Source organism: Musca vetustissima, unplaced genomic scaffold (genome assembly GCF_032173495.1).
Source record: "Musca vetustissima isolate MV318-11 ecotype Yass unplaced genomic scaffold, APGP_CSIRO_Mvet_v1 utg805, whole genome shotgun sequence".
NCBI classification, from domain to species: domain Eukaryota; kingdom Metazoa; phylum Arthropoda; class Insecta; order Diptera; family Muscidae; genus Musca; species Musca vetustissima.
The window spans coordinates 40,893-63,228 of record NW_026874960.1 but is presented as its reverse complement, the minus strand read 5'-3'; the positions used below and the strand labels follow the sequence as shown (position 1 = coordinate 63,228).

At 35.1% G+C, this 22,336-nt stretch overlaps 1 protein-coding gene across 4 annotated transcripts in view; it reads right to left on the bottom strand.

Annotated features, from left to right (window-relative positions):
- The window catches only part of LOC133337472 (uncharacterized), a 71,415-nt gene that overhangs the window by 34,950 nt on the left and 14,129 nt on the right, over positions 1–22,336 (bottom strand). For 3 of the 4 annotated variants that reach the window (XM_061545693.1, XM_061545689.1, XM_061545692.1), the window contains exons 2-5: positions 16,313–16,453; positions 12,683–12,818; positions 11,259–11,401; positions 9,845–11,188 (exon numbers count right to left, since the gene is read on the bottom strand). In XM_061545693.1, the coding sequence (XP_061401677.1) occupies positions 9,845–11,188; positions 11,259–11,401; positions 12,683–12,818; positions 16,313–16,447 (1,758 nt within the window). In that variant the 5' untranslated portion in view covers positions 16,448–16,453. The remainder of the gene's footprint in view (positions 1–9,844; positions 11,189–11,258; positions 11,402–12,682; positions 12,819–16,312; positions 16,454–22,336) is intronic. The other variant, XM_061545690.1, reaches the window with a different exon arrangement.

Sequence of the window (22,336 nt, the reverse complement as noted above, 5' to 3'; positions counted from 1 at the left end):
AAAAAATACGCAAACATAACAGTTTGTAGCAGGAAACGAGATAGACCCATAGTTCCTTTAGAGAATATGCATGGAATAACTACAAAAATGTGTATGTACATTTTTTAATCGATTTTTCTCATTTTCGAAAGCTTATTTAATTTTCTTCCCCGTAATATAATAAAACTGATATCATAATTTCATAGTACAGTCCGAAGAAAAATAAATTTTATTTTTTCACATTTCAATCACTGTAACCAGTGTTGCCAATTTAGCACTTTTAGTGCTAGATTTAGCACTTTTAAAACTCGTTTAGCACCAGAAAAAGTTATCTAGCACCTAGCACGTTATTTAGCATTTTTATTTTTTTTTTTGGAATTAGTCAAAATTTGGGGTATTGACGCATTAAAATGTACCTATGTTTCACTGTATGAGTTTGATTTTCAAATGTTAAAAAATGTCAGGACATCTGTTAACAAGTAAAAAACCTTAAAGTTCGGCCAATCAGAACTTCTTACATTTGGTTGCTATATCATTTTTCGTTGGAAGAGCTTCGGCTCGAAGTGGAGTTGCATCATCAACCGGGTGCTTGACCCATAAAAAGGCGTCGACTCCTCACCAAGCAGGAAATGAAGCTTTGCAGCGGATCTTCGAATTGGTATCGGCGGATTGGCTTCATTGGGTACTCTGAGCTTTCCCAATGGGGCGCTGGTCGATGCTCAATTACGACACCCAATGGTGCTTCATGGTTAAACCGTTAGGCGGGAATCATGTAAAGCCCACAGGATTCGTAATCGCATACTGGTAGGTTATTTATTTGGTAAATGAAAAGTCCAATTAAGAGGGCCTTTGTATGGGAGCCATACAAAAATCACGAACCTAATCACTGGAAATCCGGAATGTCAGATTTAGCCACTTCGGAGTCCCGAAAATGGGTCGCGTCCCACTATATAATGGCGTTATATCAAAATAGGACCTACATCGAAAATTTTCGGCAAACATATCTTTAAATAACAGCCACTTCGGCGAGAACCTCTATGTGCAAACCTTCATCTTGACAATTTTGTGGGGTTTTGGGGGAAAACCGGCATTAATAGTTATTAGTGGGAAAATTTGATACACCATTAAAATAAAGATTTTTAAAATCATAGTCAATTTGATGGAGATACGTGCCCAACGCCCTTAAATTTCGTCTTCTACGGAATCAAAAGTATGAAAATTACAGTAAATTCTACTAATTTCGTTTATACAAATGTTAGCACTTTTATTTGGCACTTTTTAAAATTTTTTAGCACTTTTTTAAACAAAATCTAGCATTTTTTATAAACAAAGTTTTAGCAACACTGACTGTAACTCAGCCAATCCTCAACCGATGTGACTCCAGGGACTCCAACTAAACAGAATTGGTACATTAGAATCCCTGAATAATTTTCGTGTCGCACAGTATTATCAACAAAAATATTGCTCATATGATTTTAAGTGAGGTCCCCAAAGACGAAAAAGTACACTTTTGGTCTTTTCTCAATGTCACCCGTGTCCTGTTAGTAAAACCCTATAAATTCAGTATAATTTTTTTTATGATAAACTGGCGGATTTGCCATAAACGTATGAAGAACCACGATCTGCGAATATGTATTTGGAATGTGAGCACGTTGTACAGAACAGGGAGAACAGTACAAAGCCGATATTACAGGAAATGCGATGGAAAGGTACAAGCGTAAGTAAATGACATAGCTACGCACTGTATAATAGCTGTCATGAAACAAGACATGTATTTGACTGCGGATTTATAGTTAATTGGAGAATAAAATACCTCGTCTTCAGATTCACTATAGTATATGAGTGAATTGCTGTACTCGTATAAACGCGAAGTTCTTCCGACGGAAGACAAAGATGAGCAGACCAATGACATATTTTACGAGTGCATAGAAACAGGATATGACCGATGGTCTGGGCATGATTTTAAAATCCGGCTAGGAGATTCAAGCATCTCGATATACACAAGGCTACCTGGATTTCTGCCGATCAAACTACGAGAAATCAAATTGATTATGTTGTGATAGGCGAAGGCATCCATCCGATAATTCTATCTCACGCAATGTGGAAGGGACTATCTAGAGGGAGCATTTTTAACAGTAAATAGTAACAGTGAGGAAGATACCCCAGCAGGTGCCGATGGATTACCAGCGAACTATTCACACACTGCGCCAAATCCTGAAAAAGACCAACAGAAAATGCATTCGACAGCCCAATCCAAGTCATCTGCGTTCGGCATTCCTGTAAAATTAATGCGACTATGCAGGATAACTTTAATTGACACAAGGTCAGTTAAAGTTGGAAAGAACCTCTCGGAGTCCTTCAATGACGAACGAGAACTTAGAAAAGGTGACAGTTTATCGTGTGACCTTTTTTTACATCCAGCTGGAAAAGGTCACACCAGATGCAAATGTAAACAGAAATTACACTCTGTACACCAAACAGAATATTTTACTCGCCTACGCCGACGACATCGACATAATGGGTCGAGGGTTAACAGCCACATTGGAACGAATTGAGAAGGAGTGTTCCTGTAAATGTCTAGAAGACCAAGCTGATGGTACCAACGCGTAAAACATGAAAAGATGTGTAACTCTAAAACTACAGCAACTACAGGTAGTGGACGATTTTATATACCTCGGTACCGCCATAAACAAAACTAATAATATCAGCTTTGAAAAAGAAGAATAGTGCAGATGAGGCAGCTCTTGGAGTGAATATCACCGTCGAATGAACCATGAGTTGTACCGACTATTCTTGGACATCGGTATAATCTGACATGTCGAGCTGCAGCGAATAGGTTGGCTAGATCATGTTGTGAGAATGGATGAGGATGCCCCAGCATAAAAGGCAATTGATGGTTCACGCAGAAGAGGAAGGCCTCGAATTCGATGGAAAGGTCAAGTGGAAGACAACATTTCGGAACTTGGTCTTTCAAATTGGAAGAACTGCGCACAAGATCGACGCGCCTTAAAATCATTTTTAAACTTGGCTTATGGAATAAATGTTCTGTCATAAAGAACTCCAACAGAGGTACACTACCATTTTAGTGTTCCGACTGCGATACGCAATGTTATTTAGTGTATCAAATTGTGAAACATTTCGATTATCGTTGTGCTCCGGTACAGTAAGACTAACATATTTTTCTAATGTTTCTGTTCCGGAACACTAACACTAAAATATTTTAGTGTTTGTGTTACACTGCTGGTGTGTCATTTTTTCAAACACTTATGTGTACAGTGGGGATATCAATTGACAATGACATATTTTACGAGTGCATAGAAACAGGATATGACCGATGGTCTGGGCATGATTTTAAAATCCGGCTAGGAGATTCAAGCATCTCGATATACACAAGGCTACCTGGATTTCTGCCGATCAAACTACGAGAAATCAAATTGATTATGTTGTGATAGGCGAAGGCATCCATCCGATAATTCTATCTCACGCAATGTGGAAGGGACTATCTAGAGGGAGCATTTTTAACAGTAAATAGTAACAGTGAGGAAGATACCCCAGCAGGTGCCGATGGATTACCAGCGAACTATTCACACACTGCGCCAAATCCTGAAAAAGACCAACAGAAAATGCATTCGACAGCCCAATCCAAGTCATCTGCGTTCGGCATTCCTGTAAAATTAATGCGACTATGCAGGATAACTTTAATTGACACAAGGTCAGTTAAAGTTGGAAAGAACCTCTCGGAGTCCTTCAATGACGAACGAGAACTTAGAAAAGGTGACAGTTTATCGTGTGACCTTTTTTTACATCCAGCTGGAAAAGGTCACACCAGATGCAAATGTAAACAGAAATTACACTCTGTACACCAAACAGAATATTTTACTCGCCTACGCCGACGACATCGACATAATGGGTCGAGCGTTAACAGCCACATTGGAACGAATTGAGAAGGAGTGTTCCTGTAAATGTCTAGAAGACCAAGCTGATGGTACCAACGCGTAAAACATGAAAAGATGTGTAACTCTAAAACTACAGCAACTACAGGTAGTGGACGATTTTATATACCTCGGTACCGCCATAAACAAAACTAATAATATCAGCTTTGAAAAAGAAGAATAGTGCAGATGAGGCAGCTCTTGGAGTGAATATCACCGTCGAATGAACCATGAGTTGTACCGACTATTCTTGGACATCGGTATAATCTGACATGTCGAGCTGCAGCGAATAGGTTGGCTAGATCATGTTGTGAGAATGGATGAGGATGCCCCAGCATAAAAGGCAATTGATGGTTCACGCAGAAGAGGAAGGCCTCGAATTCGATGGAAAGGTCAAGTGGAAGACAACATTTCGGAACTTGGTCTTTCAAATTGGAAGAACTGCGCACAAGATCGACGCGCCTTAAAATCATTTTTAAACTTGGCTTATGGAATAAATGTTCTGTCATAAAGAACTCCAACAGAGGTACACTACCATTTTAGTGTTCCGACTGCGATACGCAATGTTATTTAGTGTATCAAATTGTGAAACATTTCGATTATCGTTGTGCTCCGGTACAGTAAGACTAACATATTTTTCTAATGTTTCTGTTCCGGAACACTAACACTAAAATATTTTAGTGTTTGTGTTACACTGCTGGTGTGTCATTTTTTCAAACACTTATGTGTACAGTGGGGATATCAATTTAACCTTGGGGTGTCTTATGATCTTAAAGCTATAAGTATGTATAACATTTTTTAACATTATTCTTCATATCTCCACCCTAAGGCAGTAAATTAATAACAGAAGTACATATGTATATAAATATCAATACGCTACTTACACATCTAAATTATATTGTACATTGTATAATACGATACTACAATCTGGCTGATTATAAATTCATTCAAGACATTCACACAATGGATGTGGTAGCAATGTTAAAATAATGATTATGCTTAATGGCTGTGCGCTCTATGAATGATAACAACATAAGCTGGGTTGTTGCTACAAAGAAGCGAACCGTAATATCTGATTTTATATATAATGGAACAAAGGTGGTGTCAAATTTATTGATATTTATGAACTATGAGGATTTGTGTTGGGTGGGAAAATAAATATCCAATTTAAATTATAAATGCAAAATAAAATAAAAAATAATACAACAGGAACAAAGCTTATGATTGCGATTTGTTATCTATTCTCAGTTATCCTGAAGGGGACATCAGAAATTCAAAATAAAATATTTAGAGTTTGTTATAAATGTAAATGAGAGAGATATGTCGCTTATAAAATGTAATACAAAAAATAAAATAGAAATAAAACATAATCAAATTAACATCACTACCAAATCGTTGTGTTTGCTTATCCAATTCTGGTAATCATCATTAGCAAAATTTGTTTTAGTTTTTTAAGCGTGCTTTTTTTGTAAATTTTTTGTTGGTATAAATTTTACACCATATTTGACATAGGAAATAAATCAAACATCAAGTTTTTATTCTGTTGTTTGCTCTCATTTATTTTTATATTGTTTTTTTTCATTTATCTTCTGTTATGGTTTATTTGTCTTAGATTTTGCATAACAAAACTTTGACAAAAAGTGTTCTATTGGTAAGGGATGTAAACATACAGTTGTAAATACATACATAACGATAAGGTATGAGATGTTAACAGTTTTTGGTATATATGTATTTATTATTGTATATATTATTTTGGGTTTTATAGATTTAAATATTTCTTATTTTATTTAGTATTCATTTTGGTTGTCTTTAAGTATTCAGGTCGACAAAAATAAAATTATACGAAGGTACAAATTTCGACTGGCTAATCTGTTACCCGATCAGAATTTGACGAGATGAGGCACAAACCCACAATTATACCTCTCCATGCCTTGAAATTGCCTAGTATACGAGGGCATATAGGCATTTCTATCGAACTTCTGGCCGTGAAAAATTATCGTAGGAACCATCAGAATTGCACAATCGCCGAAAAAATCTAATGTGAATTTGGGGGTAAAGATTTTTAAACACCATCACTGGCTTTCAATATACTTTTATAAAACCACTTCGAAAAACTGGTTCGCTAAAAGGATCTGTTCTACATGGGCAAACTACTGACCTAATGTGACACCGAATCACTTACATTCGCACATAAAGAAAACGATCACCGATTTTCGTCGCCAGAAGATGTAACGGAGCGGAGTTAGACCAGATATGTATATAATAGCCCTCAATCAATGGATGATATCGGGATGGATTGCTTAAACGGCTCCAAATATATTCGAACGGAAGTGCTCCAAAGAGAGCAAAGCTTTATGTCTGGGCGAAAAAAAAGTAAAGGTTTATCCATTTCGTGGTTTCAAAAGAATGTGACTGGAATTCGATAGCTGTCAAACTATGTTGTAAAACCATTTTTTGGGGATTTAATGTTGATCAAATTCGCTTCAAATTAAATTTACAAATTTATAAGATGTTTGCCAATTGTGGGGCAGGTACCAGAAGGGTTGGACGAATGGGTCACGTCCTCGGACTTGATCTAGGCGGGGTATAGACAATAACTTGTGTAAATTTTGGTTCAAATCGGACATTGCCTTCGCCTAAATTTGTGTCCATGTTTTGGGAGGGTTACCAGAAGGATTGGACTAATGGGTCTCATATTCAGACTTGATCTAGGCTTCGTAAAGATAATAGGTTGTACAAAGTTTGGTTCAAATCAAATAGTCCGTCCGTATGATATTACAAAATTAATTTTCATCAAAATGTTTACCATTTTGTGTAGGAGGTACCAGAAGGATTGTTCCGATAATACCCATCTTCGAACTTAAACTGATTTCGTATGAAACATAACTATGTGCAAAGTTTGGATGAAATCGACTACTCCCATCGAGAAACGGACGGACTTGTATAAATCGTCTCCAAATTGTATGAAACGGATTTGTTCCAAAGAAACATGTGGTCTAAAACCAACCTAAGCGTCCATGGAAAGACTGCTTATTCGGAGTGTTATGGTCATATGTTAACCGATTTTGTTTGCCTGCTATTAATAACATGGAAACTATATGGGACATTGAACACCAAGATCATGTGATTTGCACCATTAGCCTTTTTATGGGACTACAAGAAAGATCGTATATACGCAGGGAAACATTCAACTATTAAGAACTTAAAACCCAACATTGAAAATTGATGTCGATAAAATTGGAGAAATAATCGAAGTTGACCGGCATATTAGCAGTCGTAACATCGCTCAGGAGCTAAAAATCGACCATAACTGTTTTAAACCCTTTACACAAAAATGCATGTCTTTTTTCTCTACTTCAGTCTCTGGTAGAACTTATTTGCAATTTATTTACGATTTAGTGCTAAAAATTGTCCCGAATATGGCATTCTTAACGTTATATAATATTATCTAATTCACCCTAGATCGCTTAAGTTTTGTCGACCTGTATAATTTTAGCTGTTTTTGTTGTTGTTATGTATTAGCAATAAACTTAACTTATTAATAACCATTTCATTCTTATGAAATGTTGGTATTTGTTTAACAATTTGTAATTCGTTTTAAAATAAAATATAAAAATTTCTGATGTCCTTTTGACAGGATAAATAAAATAACAAAACACACAGATTAATTTTGGGGGGCGGGGCACATTATTGTTTGAGTGGGGAGAGGAAAGACCAGTGCTAACAAACAATTATTTATTATCGTAAAAAGAAACACAAACGGGTATTATTGGCAGAAAAATAAATAAATATTTTGCAACCAACAAAGAACTTGGCATTATTTGCATAGCAGTCATCACGGATAGCAATCACCAATTCCAAGGAAGGGATGGGTGGATTTATTCACTCATCCACCCATTCTTTCCTCCGAAAATCAATCAAAGACTTCCTTGCGTTGGGTTGTGAAACTTTTCGCAATGTTTACAAATCATTTGCTGGGCGAAAGCAGAAAAAACGTAAAAGAGCAACAACACAAATCTGCCGGGAGGACATATGCAAATAATCCCAATTTTGTTGGCTGCAAAAATGTAAGGTGGACTTAAGCTAAAACATAAATATGTATGTATTTATTATTTTTTTTCTTGTTTAGGTATTTCCTTTTTTAAGGATTTTGTTTTTTTTTTTTTGGTTTTCAGTTAAGTCATTAATCAAAACAATAAAATATTTTAAATCTAGTAGAAAAAAGGGTTATGTTTAATATATTAATATTTGTTTTGGTTGTTCTGGATTTAATTTTGTTGGTTTTTTATTAAATGTTATGTTTGAATCAAAATTGAATTAAATAGAAAATTAAGGTAGAGTCAAAAAAGTGATGTTCACTACTAAACGAAAAGAAAAAAAAGAGAGATAGGCTTAACTCCATACATCAACAAGGTAAAAGGATTTTAGAGGTGAATTGAAACAAAGAAGAGGACACAATACAAATAAAATAAAAAAAGGTTAGCAAAAAATATATAAGAGTAGAAGATAAAAAAGTACAACATTTTGTGCGCATATGTATCCCAGAGGAAATTAAGTGGTACCATTTTTTTAATATTATTATTTGGACTTTTCATCATATCAATTTATTTATTTATTTATTTGCGTTTGTTTATTTCTCAAATGCTCAATGGGATCATTTAACGATGAAGAAGTTCGGAGAGGAAAGGAGAAGTAGTAGATTGGTTTTTGTTGTTGGTGTTGTTATTATTGTTCGGGGAAGACAAACGAAGATAATACGTAATCGTTGTAATATCACAAAATGTTGCAACTATGATATGGCTATTGATTAGGAACTTTATGTTGTAATGAAAAAAAAAACCGAAAGCAAGCACTAAGAAGTTTCTCACAGATACTTTCGTCAGAAAATTGAAGTCTTTACCAATGGTGAAGTCTTTACCAATGGTGAAGTCTTTACCAATGGTGAATCCTCTTTATTTTATTTATTTTTTTATTTAACCCTTTCAGTGTTTTTGTTGAATATATTCGGCATTTAAAAGTACTCTCTTTCTTTGCGATTTTTCGGTTATCCTATGTACCGTTACTATTGATGTTTTTATTTTTGCTGAAAGACAGACGAAACAGGCCGAGGTTTAAAATGACAGTTGCTATTTTTTCTAAACTATATCCCTTTATATGATTTTAAATACAAAATTTTAGATTTTTATTCCGACAAAAATTTTTATTGACACTGAAAGGGTTAAAAAAATGCCCTCCAAATTTCAATTTGAACATAACCCAATTTTTATTAATAATATTATATTAATAATAGGCATTTACCACTTAATTGTATCTATGTATGTCATTTCTCCTATTTTAAATTCAAATCAAAATATGAAAATTTCCTATAATTTATTATAACTAACTCAGTCATCTGTTTCCTCTTCTTCGGTAATTTCTTCCTCAGTTTCTTCTTCTTCGGTTACTTCTTCTTCCTCTTCTGTATAAGTATACTCATCATCGGAAGCTGGAGTTTCGATGATCACTACACTATTACCGCCTTGTGGTTCTGTTTCCTTGGAAGTTACAATTTCCCTAGAATTTCCTACATCATTTTCTTCCAAGTTTTCAACAATATCTTCTTCTACGGATTTACTCGTTTCTTCTTCTTTATCTTCCTCCTCTTCTTCTTCAGATGACTCTTCTTCTTCTGTTTCTTCTTCCTCCTCCTCGTCCTCAGTATCATTATTTTCATTAGTATTAACCATTTCACTAGCTACATTAGTTTGTACTTGTTCCTGATTTCTAACAGATGCAACTGTCGCTTCTTCATCGTCCTCATCATCATCATCTTCGTCTTCCTCCTCCTCCTCTTCTTCTTCTTCTTCCTCCTCCTCTTCATCATCGTCGTTATTGTTGTTATTATTGGTACTACTACGACTACTATCTTCTTCAATTGTTTCATTCACACTCACCTCTGACCTTGGTGGAGTCCTATTCACCGGCGACGATGAATTGTGTGAATTATCACTTTCATCACTGTTACCCGTAGCTGTGACAACACTGTTACGTTTTAATGCACTCACTCGATCGGCTGCTGGTCTCTCTGGCGCCGGGGCCGGTGTTGTAGCTGCTGCTGCAGCAGCTGCCGCTGCTGTCGATGAACTGGGCGCATTTTTGTTTTGCTGCTTAATGCGACTGATTTCATCGTCTTCGCTCACTTGCCTCGCCGGCGGAGCGACTGCGGCTTGTTTGGGCCTCTGCATAGCTGCCTTTTGGGCCTGAATTGCAGCTTGAATGTTCGCCTGGGCGGTATTGTCCACCTTCTTTTCCTTTTTCTCCTTGCCGATATCGGCCAATCTTTGAATAACGCGGGCACAATCACTCAAGCGTATAATGCCACTCAACTGACCGCGAGAGACATCTTCACCGTCACGAACCTTGTCCTTCAGTTTCTTCTCTTCTAGGCGTTGTTGTTGCTGTTGTTCGTTGTCGGAATCCTCGTTTTGATGCGAACGCACAAACCGTGAACGGAAACGTGATTTTCCGGTACGGCTCGATGACTGATCATTTTCGTAGTCGTTTTCACCACCATAATCGTAATCACCGCCAGCACCACCACGTCCGTAGCGACTGGAACCACTGTCACCATAGCGATCGTTATTGATGCGAACGGGACGTTCACCAAATCTACGACCACCCAGGACAGGTTCATCGTTGTAACCGATGCGTTCCTCTTGTTGGCGGAATTGTGTTGCCAAACGGTGATCACTCTTTGAGCGCATTAAACCAGGTTGTAGTGCCGTTGGTGGGGCCAAATGCGAACTGCTCGTCGAACTACCCATATTCGAATGCGGGGCAATGTTCAAATCACCAAATGTGGCCAAATTCATGACCAATTGATTGGGATCCATCGATACAAGGAATCTTACACGGCGACTATAATCCGAATTTTCATATTCGAAGTGACGCAAGAATTCCACAGTTTTCAAGAATATCTCCTTGGTGTCCATTAGCTCACAGTCATCCCATTCAACACTGTCGTTCATGTACTTGTCGACAATGTCACAATTGCTGGTAATATTGTTAATTTCATTGTCGAGATTCTCCTTGAGGGTATTCAGATTTTTCAACTCGATGGTAAGATAGCGATCGATTTCACCCTTCAACTGATCAGTACGGTCTTTTATGGCCTTGGTGACACGTCGGTAAATGTCTTCAATTTCTTCGGTTGTACTGACACAGTTAGTCTGCAAGCTGATCATGTTCTTTTCGATCAGCGACAACGAATCCTGCAGACGATGTAAACTGCGACGAATCTGTGAAGAGATAGAAGAGATTTTTAGAGATAAATAGAAAGCTATATAATTTCAGTTCGGTAGGACATACCTGTGAATTGAAACGTGTTATTTCACGTCTCAAAATGTCCATATGGGCACTTTTACAATCATCGCAGATTTTCTTTTCACAATGAGCGCAGGGATTTAAATACGACTTCTCTGAACACACACCACATCTTTCCATAATTTGACCTGTAAGCAAAAAAATATTCGTCTTAATTGGATTCTCTTATGTTTAATAGGTAAAGTGCTTAAAATTGTTATTGGATTTATATTAAAGAACTGCTACTTATACTTTGGGACCTTTTATTCGCTTTGATAAGATATGATCTAAGATTTGTAGTAAGATTTCTGCTTCAGACTCCCAGCCCCTGTATAGGAATTTATTGGAGGGGAAAACGGTAATTACTACAGAAATTGGTTAAGACCCTTTAAAATAGCCAATTTGAGAGAATAACTTATTGAGAACAGTACCCAAAGGTGGGTGGATCCGTTGACAATTTTAAAACCCAAACGTCATAGGCCATAGAACATAAACACTAAATAAATATTGCAGACTCTGCCGTGATTTCAGCCGTTAGATGGACCACGCTAAATCGATTTCTATGCTAATTAAAAAACCCTCCACGTATATTACCTAGGGTTGCAAACAGTATGTTAATATGAAAAATTTACCTTCAGAGGCATTTAGCTACAAACATAATCCTTACTGGAATTTCGATCAGCAGAATTTCACATAACTACCCAAAATAAAGCAATCGCAGGTAACCTCTCATTTAATCTATCATATCTAACCAACATACATTTGCCAAATGCTTAAATTGAGAAAATGATATATGGTAATTTGTAAACACCTGTAAAAGCCATTAGAACAAGGCGAACTGTTACAAATGGTATCTTAAATGTTCTTTCACATTTTAATCTATGTCACTTTTGGTAGGAAAATAAATAAATTTAATTTCGTACATTTATTCTCCGTCAGGTACAGATGTGACAATAATAATTGGCAAGAAAATTCTAATGCCCATATTTGTTGAACAAGAACTAATGCAATAATCCAAAAATATTTCAACTACTAATGCAAATTTACCCAAGGATCAAAATTTAATTAGCAAAGCTTAAAGAAACATGAGATTTTCTTTTCTCCAAACACATTCTTGATTAAATTCTTCTTATTTGACATTATTTGCAGAGTAACAAAATATAGAAACAACACGCTCATATCCTTCTCGAGAAGGAACGCACACACACCAACCCATACTCTCACAAACACCCAACATTGTTTTCATTGTATTAAATTTTCAAACACTTCGCTTGGTTACTATTCCATTGCTTCAACCAAACACCGAAGCAAAGCAACAAAGGACCATGGCATTGCAAGAACAAGGGGAAAAAATGAACATCCAAAGGATATTGATAATGTTTGTTTTAGCTTATCACTTTTCATATACTTGTCGTTCGTTATATACTTACCAGATGTGGGATCTGGTAATTCACCAGTTATCTCGATGTGCAACTCAAGGAAGCGCTGCAGAGTAACATTGGTTGGAAATGCCTGGACTCCATTGTATGGTATGCGATGTTCTGCACGACATTCAGGACATTTTACCTTGAATAAGAAAAATAAAGAGAATTGAAATGAATGTGTTTTGAAAGCGTAAATTTTATTCAATTTAAAAACAAAAATGATTTAATAATATTAGATTATTATTTTCTGTGGCATTCTATGAAGGTTGTATAGAATTTTTGATTCATTTTAATGACTCAATGATATCGAGAAATAGTATAAAGAAATATTCATATACATTTGTGGATTTAACTCATTATACCCATTTTCCATTCGGATTAAAATCCACGTTAGAGTTATTAATTTAAAATTTTATTCATTGATGAAAGTAGGAAATTTATTTTGTTTGATTCAAATACTAATTGAATTATAATAATAGAAAAGAAAAATAGTTATTGTCTGCATCTGTAAAAGCCATTTATATGTGGTCTATATCTAGAAATTCCAAAACGGTATGCAAATTCCCTTTCTATTTAAATGTGGCAAAAAATTCAGATAAAATAATACACTGTACTACAGTGTGGTGAAAGGTATAAATAGGTTCCTAATACATATTTTAACGGAAAATTGCAAAATCTTACGATTGTAATCACAAATTCAACTAAATTTTCTACATAACCACAGTACGAACTTGTACGGAATCTCTAAATAATTTCTATGTTTTCAAAATAAATTCTTTTGTATTCAAAGAATTTGTTTAATATAAATTTGTATATAGGCATTTCTTAAATACAGCGTTCAATTTTTTATTTGTTGCCAAAATATAATTATTGTTTTTTTTTTCTATATAACTTCTTGGCACATTTCGCATCGTTTGCTCATTTCCAGCAATAATAAGGAAATGTGTTTTCGTTTAAATCTATCTGTGGGCGTCTGTTCAAAAATCATTTTACATCCTATATTCATTCATTATTATTATTATTTGATGTTGATATACCCTCTGATAAACAGCAACAACTGCAATGACGCAAAATTGTGTGTATTTTATTTTTTAAAATTTCGTCAACGTTTAAAATAAAATGGGAGTATATACGTATGTATATTATTTTCAAATTTATATGTCTGCGTGGGAATTATGAAGAGAACTTTTTGAAAAATGTATATGTAGTTTAAATATATATAGTTGAATATGAAAGTGTGATATAGTGAAATCAATAAGGTTAATGTTTTCAAACACTGTTCCGATCTAATGGGTTATTTCTCAACCTCCATCTATTTATTGGGGATACGAGTGGCTTTAACACTAGATTGCCGAAGGCGGTAATTTTGACAGTTTTTAAATTTCAAGAACAAAAACAATTGTGTATATTATGATACAGCTTTTTAAAATTTGGTGACTTTTTGTACCGCATAGAACTACGTTTATTAATGTTCCTAGTAGCTGCTTGCCTAGTAGCATAGTAGCTGCTTTCCCCCCTGTTTCATTCCCCGTATTCACATGTGATATACCTATATTGCCTAGAATCGGTCATTTTGACCTCTTGTGAAATTTTTAAATATCGTCGGCATACATAATCTGCTGATCACCTTCAGGAGTTTCAGACATGTTGCTGATAAATAAATTGCACAGGATGGTGCCCAGCAGCGAACCCTGAGGAGACCCAATTCCTACATGCCTTTCGCGAGAAAGTGAATCTCCTACCTTTATTTGGAATTTTTTCTCATTTAGAATGCTGTCTATTAGACCATAAGTATATTTATTCAAGCCATAACGTTTTATAATGTAGGGAATACCATGTTTCGAACGCTGTAGTGAAATCAATACTAAAGTCGATGGTTCCTCGTCTTCGTTCCAACCATTTCAAAAACTTCATGGAAATGGAAAGGAATCAAAAAACAATGATGACCGCCTTCTTAATAGGAATTCCAGGATTATAGTCAATGCCGCTAGATTTTTTGCAGGTCGGGATGCAGTACCAATGTCAGTCCCAAGATGATCAGCCGTGAAATAATCACGGAAATATACCAAAGGGGTTCAGGTCATCAACATCTTAATAGACTGTATTCCGGAAAACAGGACCAGATGGCCCATAAATTGGGCTCAACATTGCTTTCATTTGATTTGTCATTGCACTTTAAGTACCATCTCCTTTCGAGTCCAACAAGTTACCAACATAATCCAGTAAGCATGTCAACTTTAATTCCCTCTAGGAACCCTTGGAAGCGTTTCTGCTCAAAAATTTTGATAAATCCTCAATAATTCGATTAATATTATTCAAATCAGCCCTCAAAATGAGGAAACGGGAGGTATCACTCGAACATCTAAGAGCAAAAACAATGAAGCCCGCTTTCTTAAGAGCAATACCAGGAATATGATTAATGGCGCTAGATTTTTAGCAGTCTAGATGCTAGGGCAGTACTAATGTTATCTGGCTGGATGACACCAGCATCAGGCCAAGATGGCTCATCATTAACCACTAAGCCATTAGTCGTGAAATAATCATGGAAAGATACCAAAGGGGTTCTATCATCAACATATTGATGGACTGAATTCCGGAAAACAGGATCCGATGGCCCATACACTGTGCTCAATGTTCCTTCCATTTGATTTGCTAAAGATTCGGCTTTTAAACTATCATCATAAATCGGTCATCCATTCGAGTCCAAAAAGTTGCCAACAGATTCTCCAGTAGCCATGCCAGATGCCACTTTTACTTGTCAACTTTAATTCCCTCTTAGAGACCTTGGAAGCGTTCCTGCTCAAAAACATTGATAGAGTTCTTAATAATTCGATCCCATTATATTATTCAAATCAGACCTCAAAGTGGGGAATCTGGAGGGATCACTCGATGTTCTAAGAGTCCTGTAAATCCTTCTTCGTTCTCTGATAAATCCTAATATTCGCAGCGGCAGATGTCCTATGGTCACGCATTTGGTTTTATGCTTAGGAACAGAATTATCAGTTGCATTCCTAAAGACTGTTTCCAGGCTAACAACTGATGAAGTTATCTCCTCGATCGAGACGTTCTTATCCGCACGTAGACCTTATCAATGAAAGATCGTGAAGAGCCAACGAAAATTTGGACAGTCTGCAGGGTAATTAGCTAGATCTCTACTTCTAGCATTAATTTCTGAGCCTACCCCGGAGGGGTGTTTGGCATTTAGGCTTCACCATTAAGATGTTGATCAAATAATGCTTGAAACTCGGCAGAATGCGGACTACAATGTAAGGCGGAAATGCCACGGACGTTCCATTATCCTACCATACCATGTCGGTAGAAGATTCAACATTTCGAATGGAGATGCGACTACAGCGATAATTTCTAACTAGCACATCTATGTCGATTTTGTCATGTCAATCTGTCTATTCAAATTAACAGATATTAACAATAGAGCTTTAAATGGTTGGTATTATATTACAGCACCACCCAACTTTCGGAATTTGAAAATTTCCAGAACCAAAGGCTGTAATTTTCACCTTCTCTTTCCTGAGGTAATAAAAAATTTCCAGGAAAGCAACACATTAACACATTCACATATCAAATTACTACTATTAACTTAAATACATACAAAAATATATATATTTATGGACTCACCTGTCGCCGTACATAATCCACTAAACCCTCCATACAGGGTTCCATGCAAAAGGAGTGTTGGCATGGCAGCAACTTCGGTATGCGATACCGGTCCAGGCAAACGCAACACGTCAACAATTGTTCAAATTGTTCCATTTTTTACTGCAATTAAAAAGAGAAAAAAATTAGAATGAACATCCATCAACTCAGCACAATGGTCATTATTGATTTAGAGGGCATAATGGTACAAGAAAATCTTGCACAAATATTCTTCCTTTTTCTTCCATCTTCCGCTTCGGAGAAATAAACTGGGGGACAATGAAATTATTTTGTGTACGAGTATATTTTTTTGTTTTCGCTTGGCGGGATATTGAGATTTTAATCTAAATCGATAAGCCTTAAAGTAATTCCAACAATGCTGCTGTTCGCAATTTTTATTTGTTTGCTCCCCAGCTTTGTGGTGTTTAGTCCGAAACGAGAAGCAGGAAGAATGTGCCCCCTCTGCAATATTTACTTCATATTATTGTGTATTATTTAGGTTTATAAGTTCTTCCTTTTCAATCTGGCATTGTCTACTTTTTAACTTTGTCCCAGCCACAAATCGTCTTAATGTCATCATTACCATTCGAACTAATCATCTTTTATGGAAATGTAAATTCAAAGTCAATTTTATATTGTTCATCACCATCACCACAATTCCCCACTGCCTTCTAACGGCTGTTGTAGCCCCAAAGGGGGAGGCGATTTGGGTGGCAATCGTTTTCCAACACATTTTGTGAGAAGAAAAATGTGTGTGGCGAACCCAAGCGGTCTGCGGATTGGGTTTTCACTTAAGTGGGAGAATACCACACCCTCCGCCTTAATATTCTTATTATTAAGTACTCCACAAAGCCACAATCCAACTGATGGTATAAAATGAAATGCTCCAATGTCGAGCAATGAGTTTTCAATAGTGAATGACTTGTGTCTTTACTTTTTCCTAATTCTATTCGCTTGAATTTTTCACATAATGAGAGCACTTCAATTGGTATTCACTTAATAAACTTATTGTCTTTATGGTTTGGTGTATGGTGGAGAAGGTTTACGATATTTAAATATCAAATTTAAATAACACTTTTTACTACAAATTAGAAAGGAAATGTTCGTCTGGATGGAGGTAACAGGAAATATGAAAAGATGATACGCATGGTGAAAAACAACAAATCCCGGTTGATTTTCTTTTATCGTACCGGAAGGATTATTAAGTTTTTTTATGCAGTATCAAATCGGTTTAAGCTTAAAAAACGGAATTAATGTAAGTCATGCATGTCCGTCCCTTAACATTCTCTGAAATAAAAAAAATACATTTCATGTTGTTTTGAAATATCAGCGGTAACATCACAATAAGCAAATGTTTCAGTTTCCTAATTCTATTTACCTTACGATACCTCGATATTTTAACACCTTAATGGAAATGTTTCTGCAAGAAGTGGACCGATATATATATATATATATATCTTTTTTATGCGTGTCTATCTGCCAGTCTGTTGAAATCACGATAGAGATCGCAATATTTAAAACAGAGCACTGACATTGCTAATATTCCTAGAATGCTTGGTATTGCAAATGGGATATATTGATCCTCGTTTTGGTGTAGCCGCCATATAACGGTACCACCCAATATTTGGTATTTTGGGGATTTTAATTTGGTGAACCAAACTGCTCATGTTTGTCAGTTTGACACGACATTTTTCACAACGTACAAAATTGAGCATAGAATGACGTAATTGCGTTTTGTAGAAATGCAGGCATATCCCATATATATTTTCGACCGACGTCATGTTAATTAGGTTCCAAATAATCAACGGATGTCCGATTAAGATTTGCTTTAAGGGAACCCCCCCCCCCCCATTCTCGATTTGAATTTTTTAAGATTTTCAATGGGCTGGTAAATCAATACCAATGCTTGTTAAGGTTTGTAACTTTGCACATATATAATTGAAGATTTAAAAGAGAAGAAAAATAATTTACAAAAAAATTTTGTTATTGTTTTGTTGTTGTTTTTTGTAATTAAAGAAAAGTCCTTATTTTTGATGGCGGGCATGATAACTCCTCACTGGAACATCGGAATCCGAAAATTCCAACGGTGTTAGAAAGAGTACATGTCTGACTCTCGTATGAACTAGGATTATTGACTTCGCTCTAAAATTAAGAAAATGGTGGCCCTTTGAAAAATCGCGGATTTTTTACCAAAAACCAAGTTAAAAAATAAGGAAGATCTTCACCGATTGGCTTTATCCTAGTTCATACGAATATACACTCCCAGAGAAACGTTGCAAAATTTGGAACCGATTGGATTATTAGTTTTTGAGTTATCGGCCCGCCATTCGCAAAAAAAATGTTTAGAGAAAAACGCGTTTAAAGTTTGGGAAGCCCTTCAGCCGTCTCTTGATGCTGACACAATAAATCGGATATATCTTCAACAGTTCTTGAGATTTTCACTTGAAATTTTGTAGAGACATTCTTTAATCAGTGTAGATTGGAATTATATCAACAAAAATTTTGACCCCTAGAATGGGGGGTCCCCTTAAATCGATTTACATAATTTTGTCCCATTGTAAACAAACGACTCTATATCTGTTCAAATGAAAAATTTAGCATAGGTTGCAGAATGGGATGGTAAAGATCAAATATTTTAGTTAAACCAATTTCGTTTTAATGGTCCGTAAAAAATGCGACGTCTGTAGAATGCATATGTTGAATATACCCAAAATGGTGAAATGTATCATATAGTCGGCCCCGTCCGACTTTACTACTTTCCTTACTGGTTTTATTTCCACAATCTGATTTCACATTTGTTATGGTCATTGGTCTAGAAAACGTAACACAATTTTAATTTAAAAATTTGTTTGTATAATTTTAATCAGGGTCCGGAATAAAATAATATTTATTTATTTCATACATTCAAAAGTTCGATCTCTAGCCAACAGTGCTACAGTTGGAAAACCATATTTATTTTGGTTTTCTCAAAACATCAAATTAGAGCCAACGATCTGAATGTATTACAAAATGTGAACAAATATATACCATGGTCATCCCATACGTCGTGATTTCAACTGACAGACCTGGTTAAATTTCTTAATCGATTATAAATTTTTAGAAATTTATTTTGTCAAAAATCAACCGAGGTTCTCAACGCTATTTTTTTGATGCGACACATATATATATATATATATATATCTACCCTGATTAGCCTTATAACTGAGGATGTAACAAACAAGTAGTATTTTTTCATACCATATTCCTATTGATTTGATGTCCAACTTATATTTCGCTCATTATCATTAAAATCTATTTACTTTTATTGCTTAAAATGAAGTGTAAAGAGAATAAAATTTATTAATAATTTCGAAATGACATCTAATCTTACATCCATAAACAATGGCACTAACTTTTGAATAATGCAAACAATAAATGATAATTAATTGGGGAGACTGTTATTTAAAACCAAATTAATTTCATTATCATTATTTTCTCTAACTCCCATTGGATTATTCCTATGAATTTTGTCTTCGAATTAATTTGTGCGTTTATTAGTATTATTTTTTGTGTGTGCGTTCTATTCATAATTATGTAAATCTTTTAATTAATTGTCATTGTATTATATGACAGATTTAATGTGATGGATATCATTAATTTTATTTTATGAATATCGCAATGAAAAGAGAGTGGACATATTTGGTAGAGATTTGTTTATAAAAATCTTGAAATCTGAAATTGGACACTTTAAGTAATAGTAGCAATTTAATAAAAAGAAAAGTTCTGCAATATGTGTAGTAAAATACTTTATATTTTTGCAATTATCTAAAAATTGTTCACTTGCAGGATGTGCTTTTTTGCTGAATTGGAAATTATAATCAAAATCTGCTTTCGTTTTATCATGATTTTACATTAGCTATTCAGCAATCACATCTCAAAACTTTCAAATGTTGTCAATCAACGAACATTTTCAATTATGATTTTCTAATATTTTCAAATATTCTCCTTCTGCATACATAATTGTAGCAGTGTAGTCAGATATAGGCTATCCCGTAGCAGACATTAGGATGGAAATAAATAGTAATGTAGCAAAACAGGAAATATTTTCGTAGATATGTAGTTATGACAAAACCTTAAGTAAAACCCAATAAGGCCACAAGACCTGTATTTAAAATTTAAGGAATTTTTCAATGTAATATATAACAAAAAAAACTAAAAGTGTTTTTATTATTTAGAAGATTTGTTACGCATTTTCAAACATTAATAGGCTTCCTAGAGGAAACGAAGCAATTCCATTCACCAATCTTCTTTCCTTTTCTTTAGAAGAAAAATATAGAAGCTTAACTCAGAAAGAAATTTTCATTTTCGAACGTCATATTGTAAACTTTAATATACGCACGTACATATATTTCGTAGCATAGAAATTATGAAAATTTTGTATGGATGTTTGTGAACAAACCTAAAATATCTGATGAAGCATGATGATGATGAAAAGAATATTAAGTATTGCCTGAAAATTAATGAAAATCGTCTTAATCTTTCTCATACAGTAAATCCTTAAATATCCAATGTTGACGAAATCACGCACCTTTACATTTATGAAACACACACTCATACAGACATACAACAACGAGCGACTCGTTTAAATGTCAAAACAGCAAATCTCGGTCTTACTCAATCTTCTTAAACACTCTCTCATAATGTATACAAAAACGTGCTTACGGACTCATTTGGGTGATTTTTGTCACACATTCATGCATACGTATAAACGTATGCTTATACCTTTCTTTACAATACAACTCATTCGTATATTACAGGTTACACACATATATTCATTTGTAATCGCAATAGATTTATATGAACGGAACAGTGAATTTGGAATATGGAAAAACAAAATTCCAAGTAATTCATACAATATATACCCTATATAAAGGCCTCAAACCCTTTTCCGTGTATTTAAGGTCATAAAGAAATTTTCCAACCAGGCTATATATAAGTGGGATAAATAAGACTATCAATATTGACTTTGCCAACCAGACCAAAGTCACAAATCGTCGTAAATTCTAAACTACAAACCACGAAATGACAGTTCAGGACACTAGTGTCCTACAACTTTGAATGGGAAATTATATGAGAAACCCAACTAGATGAGCTACCTTTAGCAAGTACGTAGACATCGGAAGTAGAAGATTAACCATCATACATGTTGGTCTACTAGTGGTCATACACAATATTTTATGCACTGAAAATGTGTATACTGATAAGGAGGCGGAACGTTGACCCCTGACGGCAGGCTCTATATCGGATATCAGCATAAACAAATCATAGAAAGTTCGTGATTTTCTAAAGAGTGTAATTATTCTCCTCCAGTGTATACTAGAGAACGTTGTCCTGATTTCTATTGCAAACTATACCAACCACTGAAGACTGGCTCTATAGCGGATATCATTGACTTTTAAAGGTTACAATTATTATCCTCTAGGGATAGGTAAATCTACTTTTGACTAATCGATTAATCGATTTTGTGCAATGAAAAGTCTAAAAACGAAGTCGACTTTTATATTTTGAAAATGTCACTTTTCAAGATCGACTTTCTATTTTCTTCACACATACCTGGCTTATTATCAGTAAGTCCAAATTGCACAAAACATACACATTCCAGAACTTTATTTTATCTGTTGACAACAATTCATATACCCTATGCAATATTTCATGTGAAGCGAACAGACATAGGTTCCTCCATTTCCACCAGTTGCATAAAAGCGGACAAACATATATGTGGAAGCTATATCTAAATCTGAACCGATTCCAACAACATTTCGCATACATCAATTTGGACCAAATTCAGTACGCTGAGCAAAATTTTGTCTCAATCGGACAAATATTGATAGTATGGTACTCCATTTCCATAAAATCGGACGAAACTATATATGGGTGCTATATCTAAATCTGAACCAATTTCAACAAAACTTCGCATACATCAATCTGGATCTAATTCAGTACTCTGTGCAAAATGTTTTCTCAATC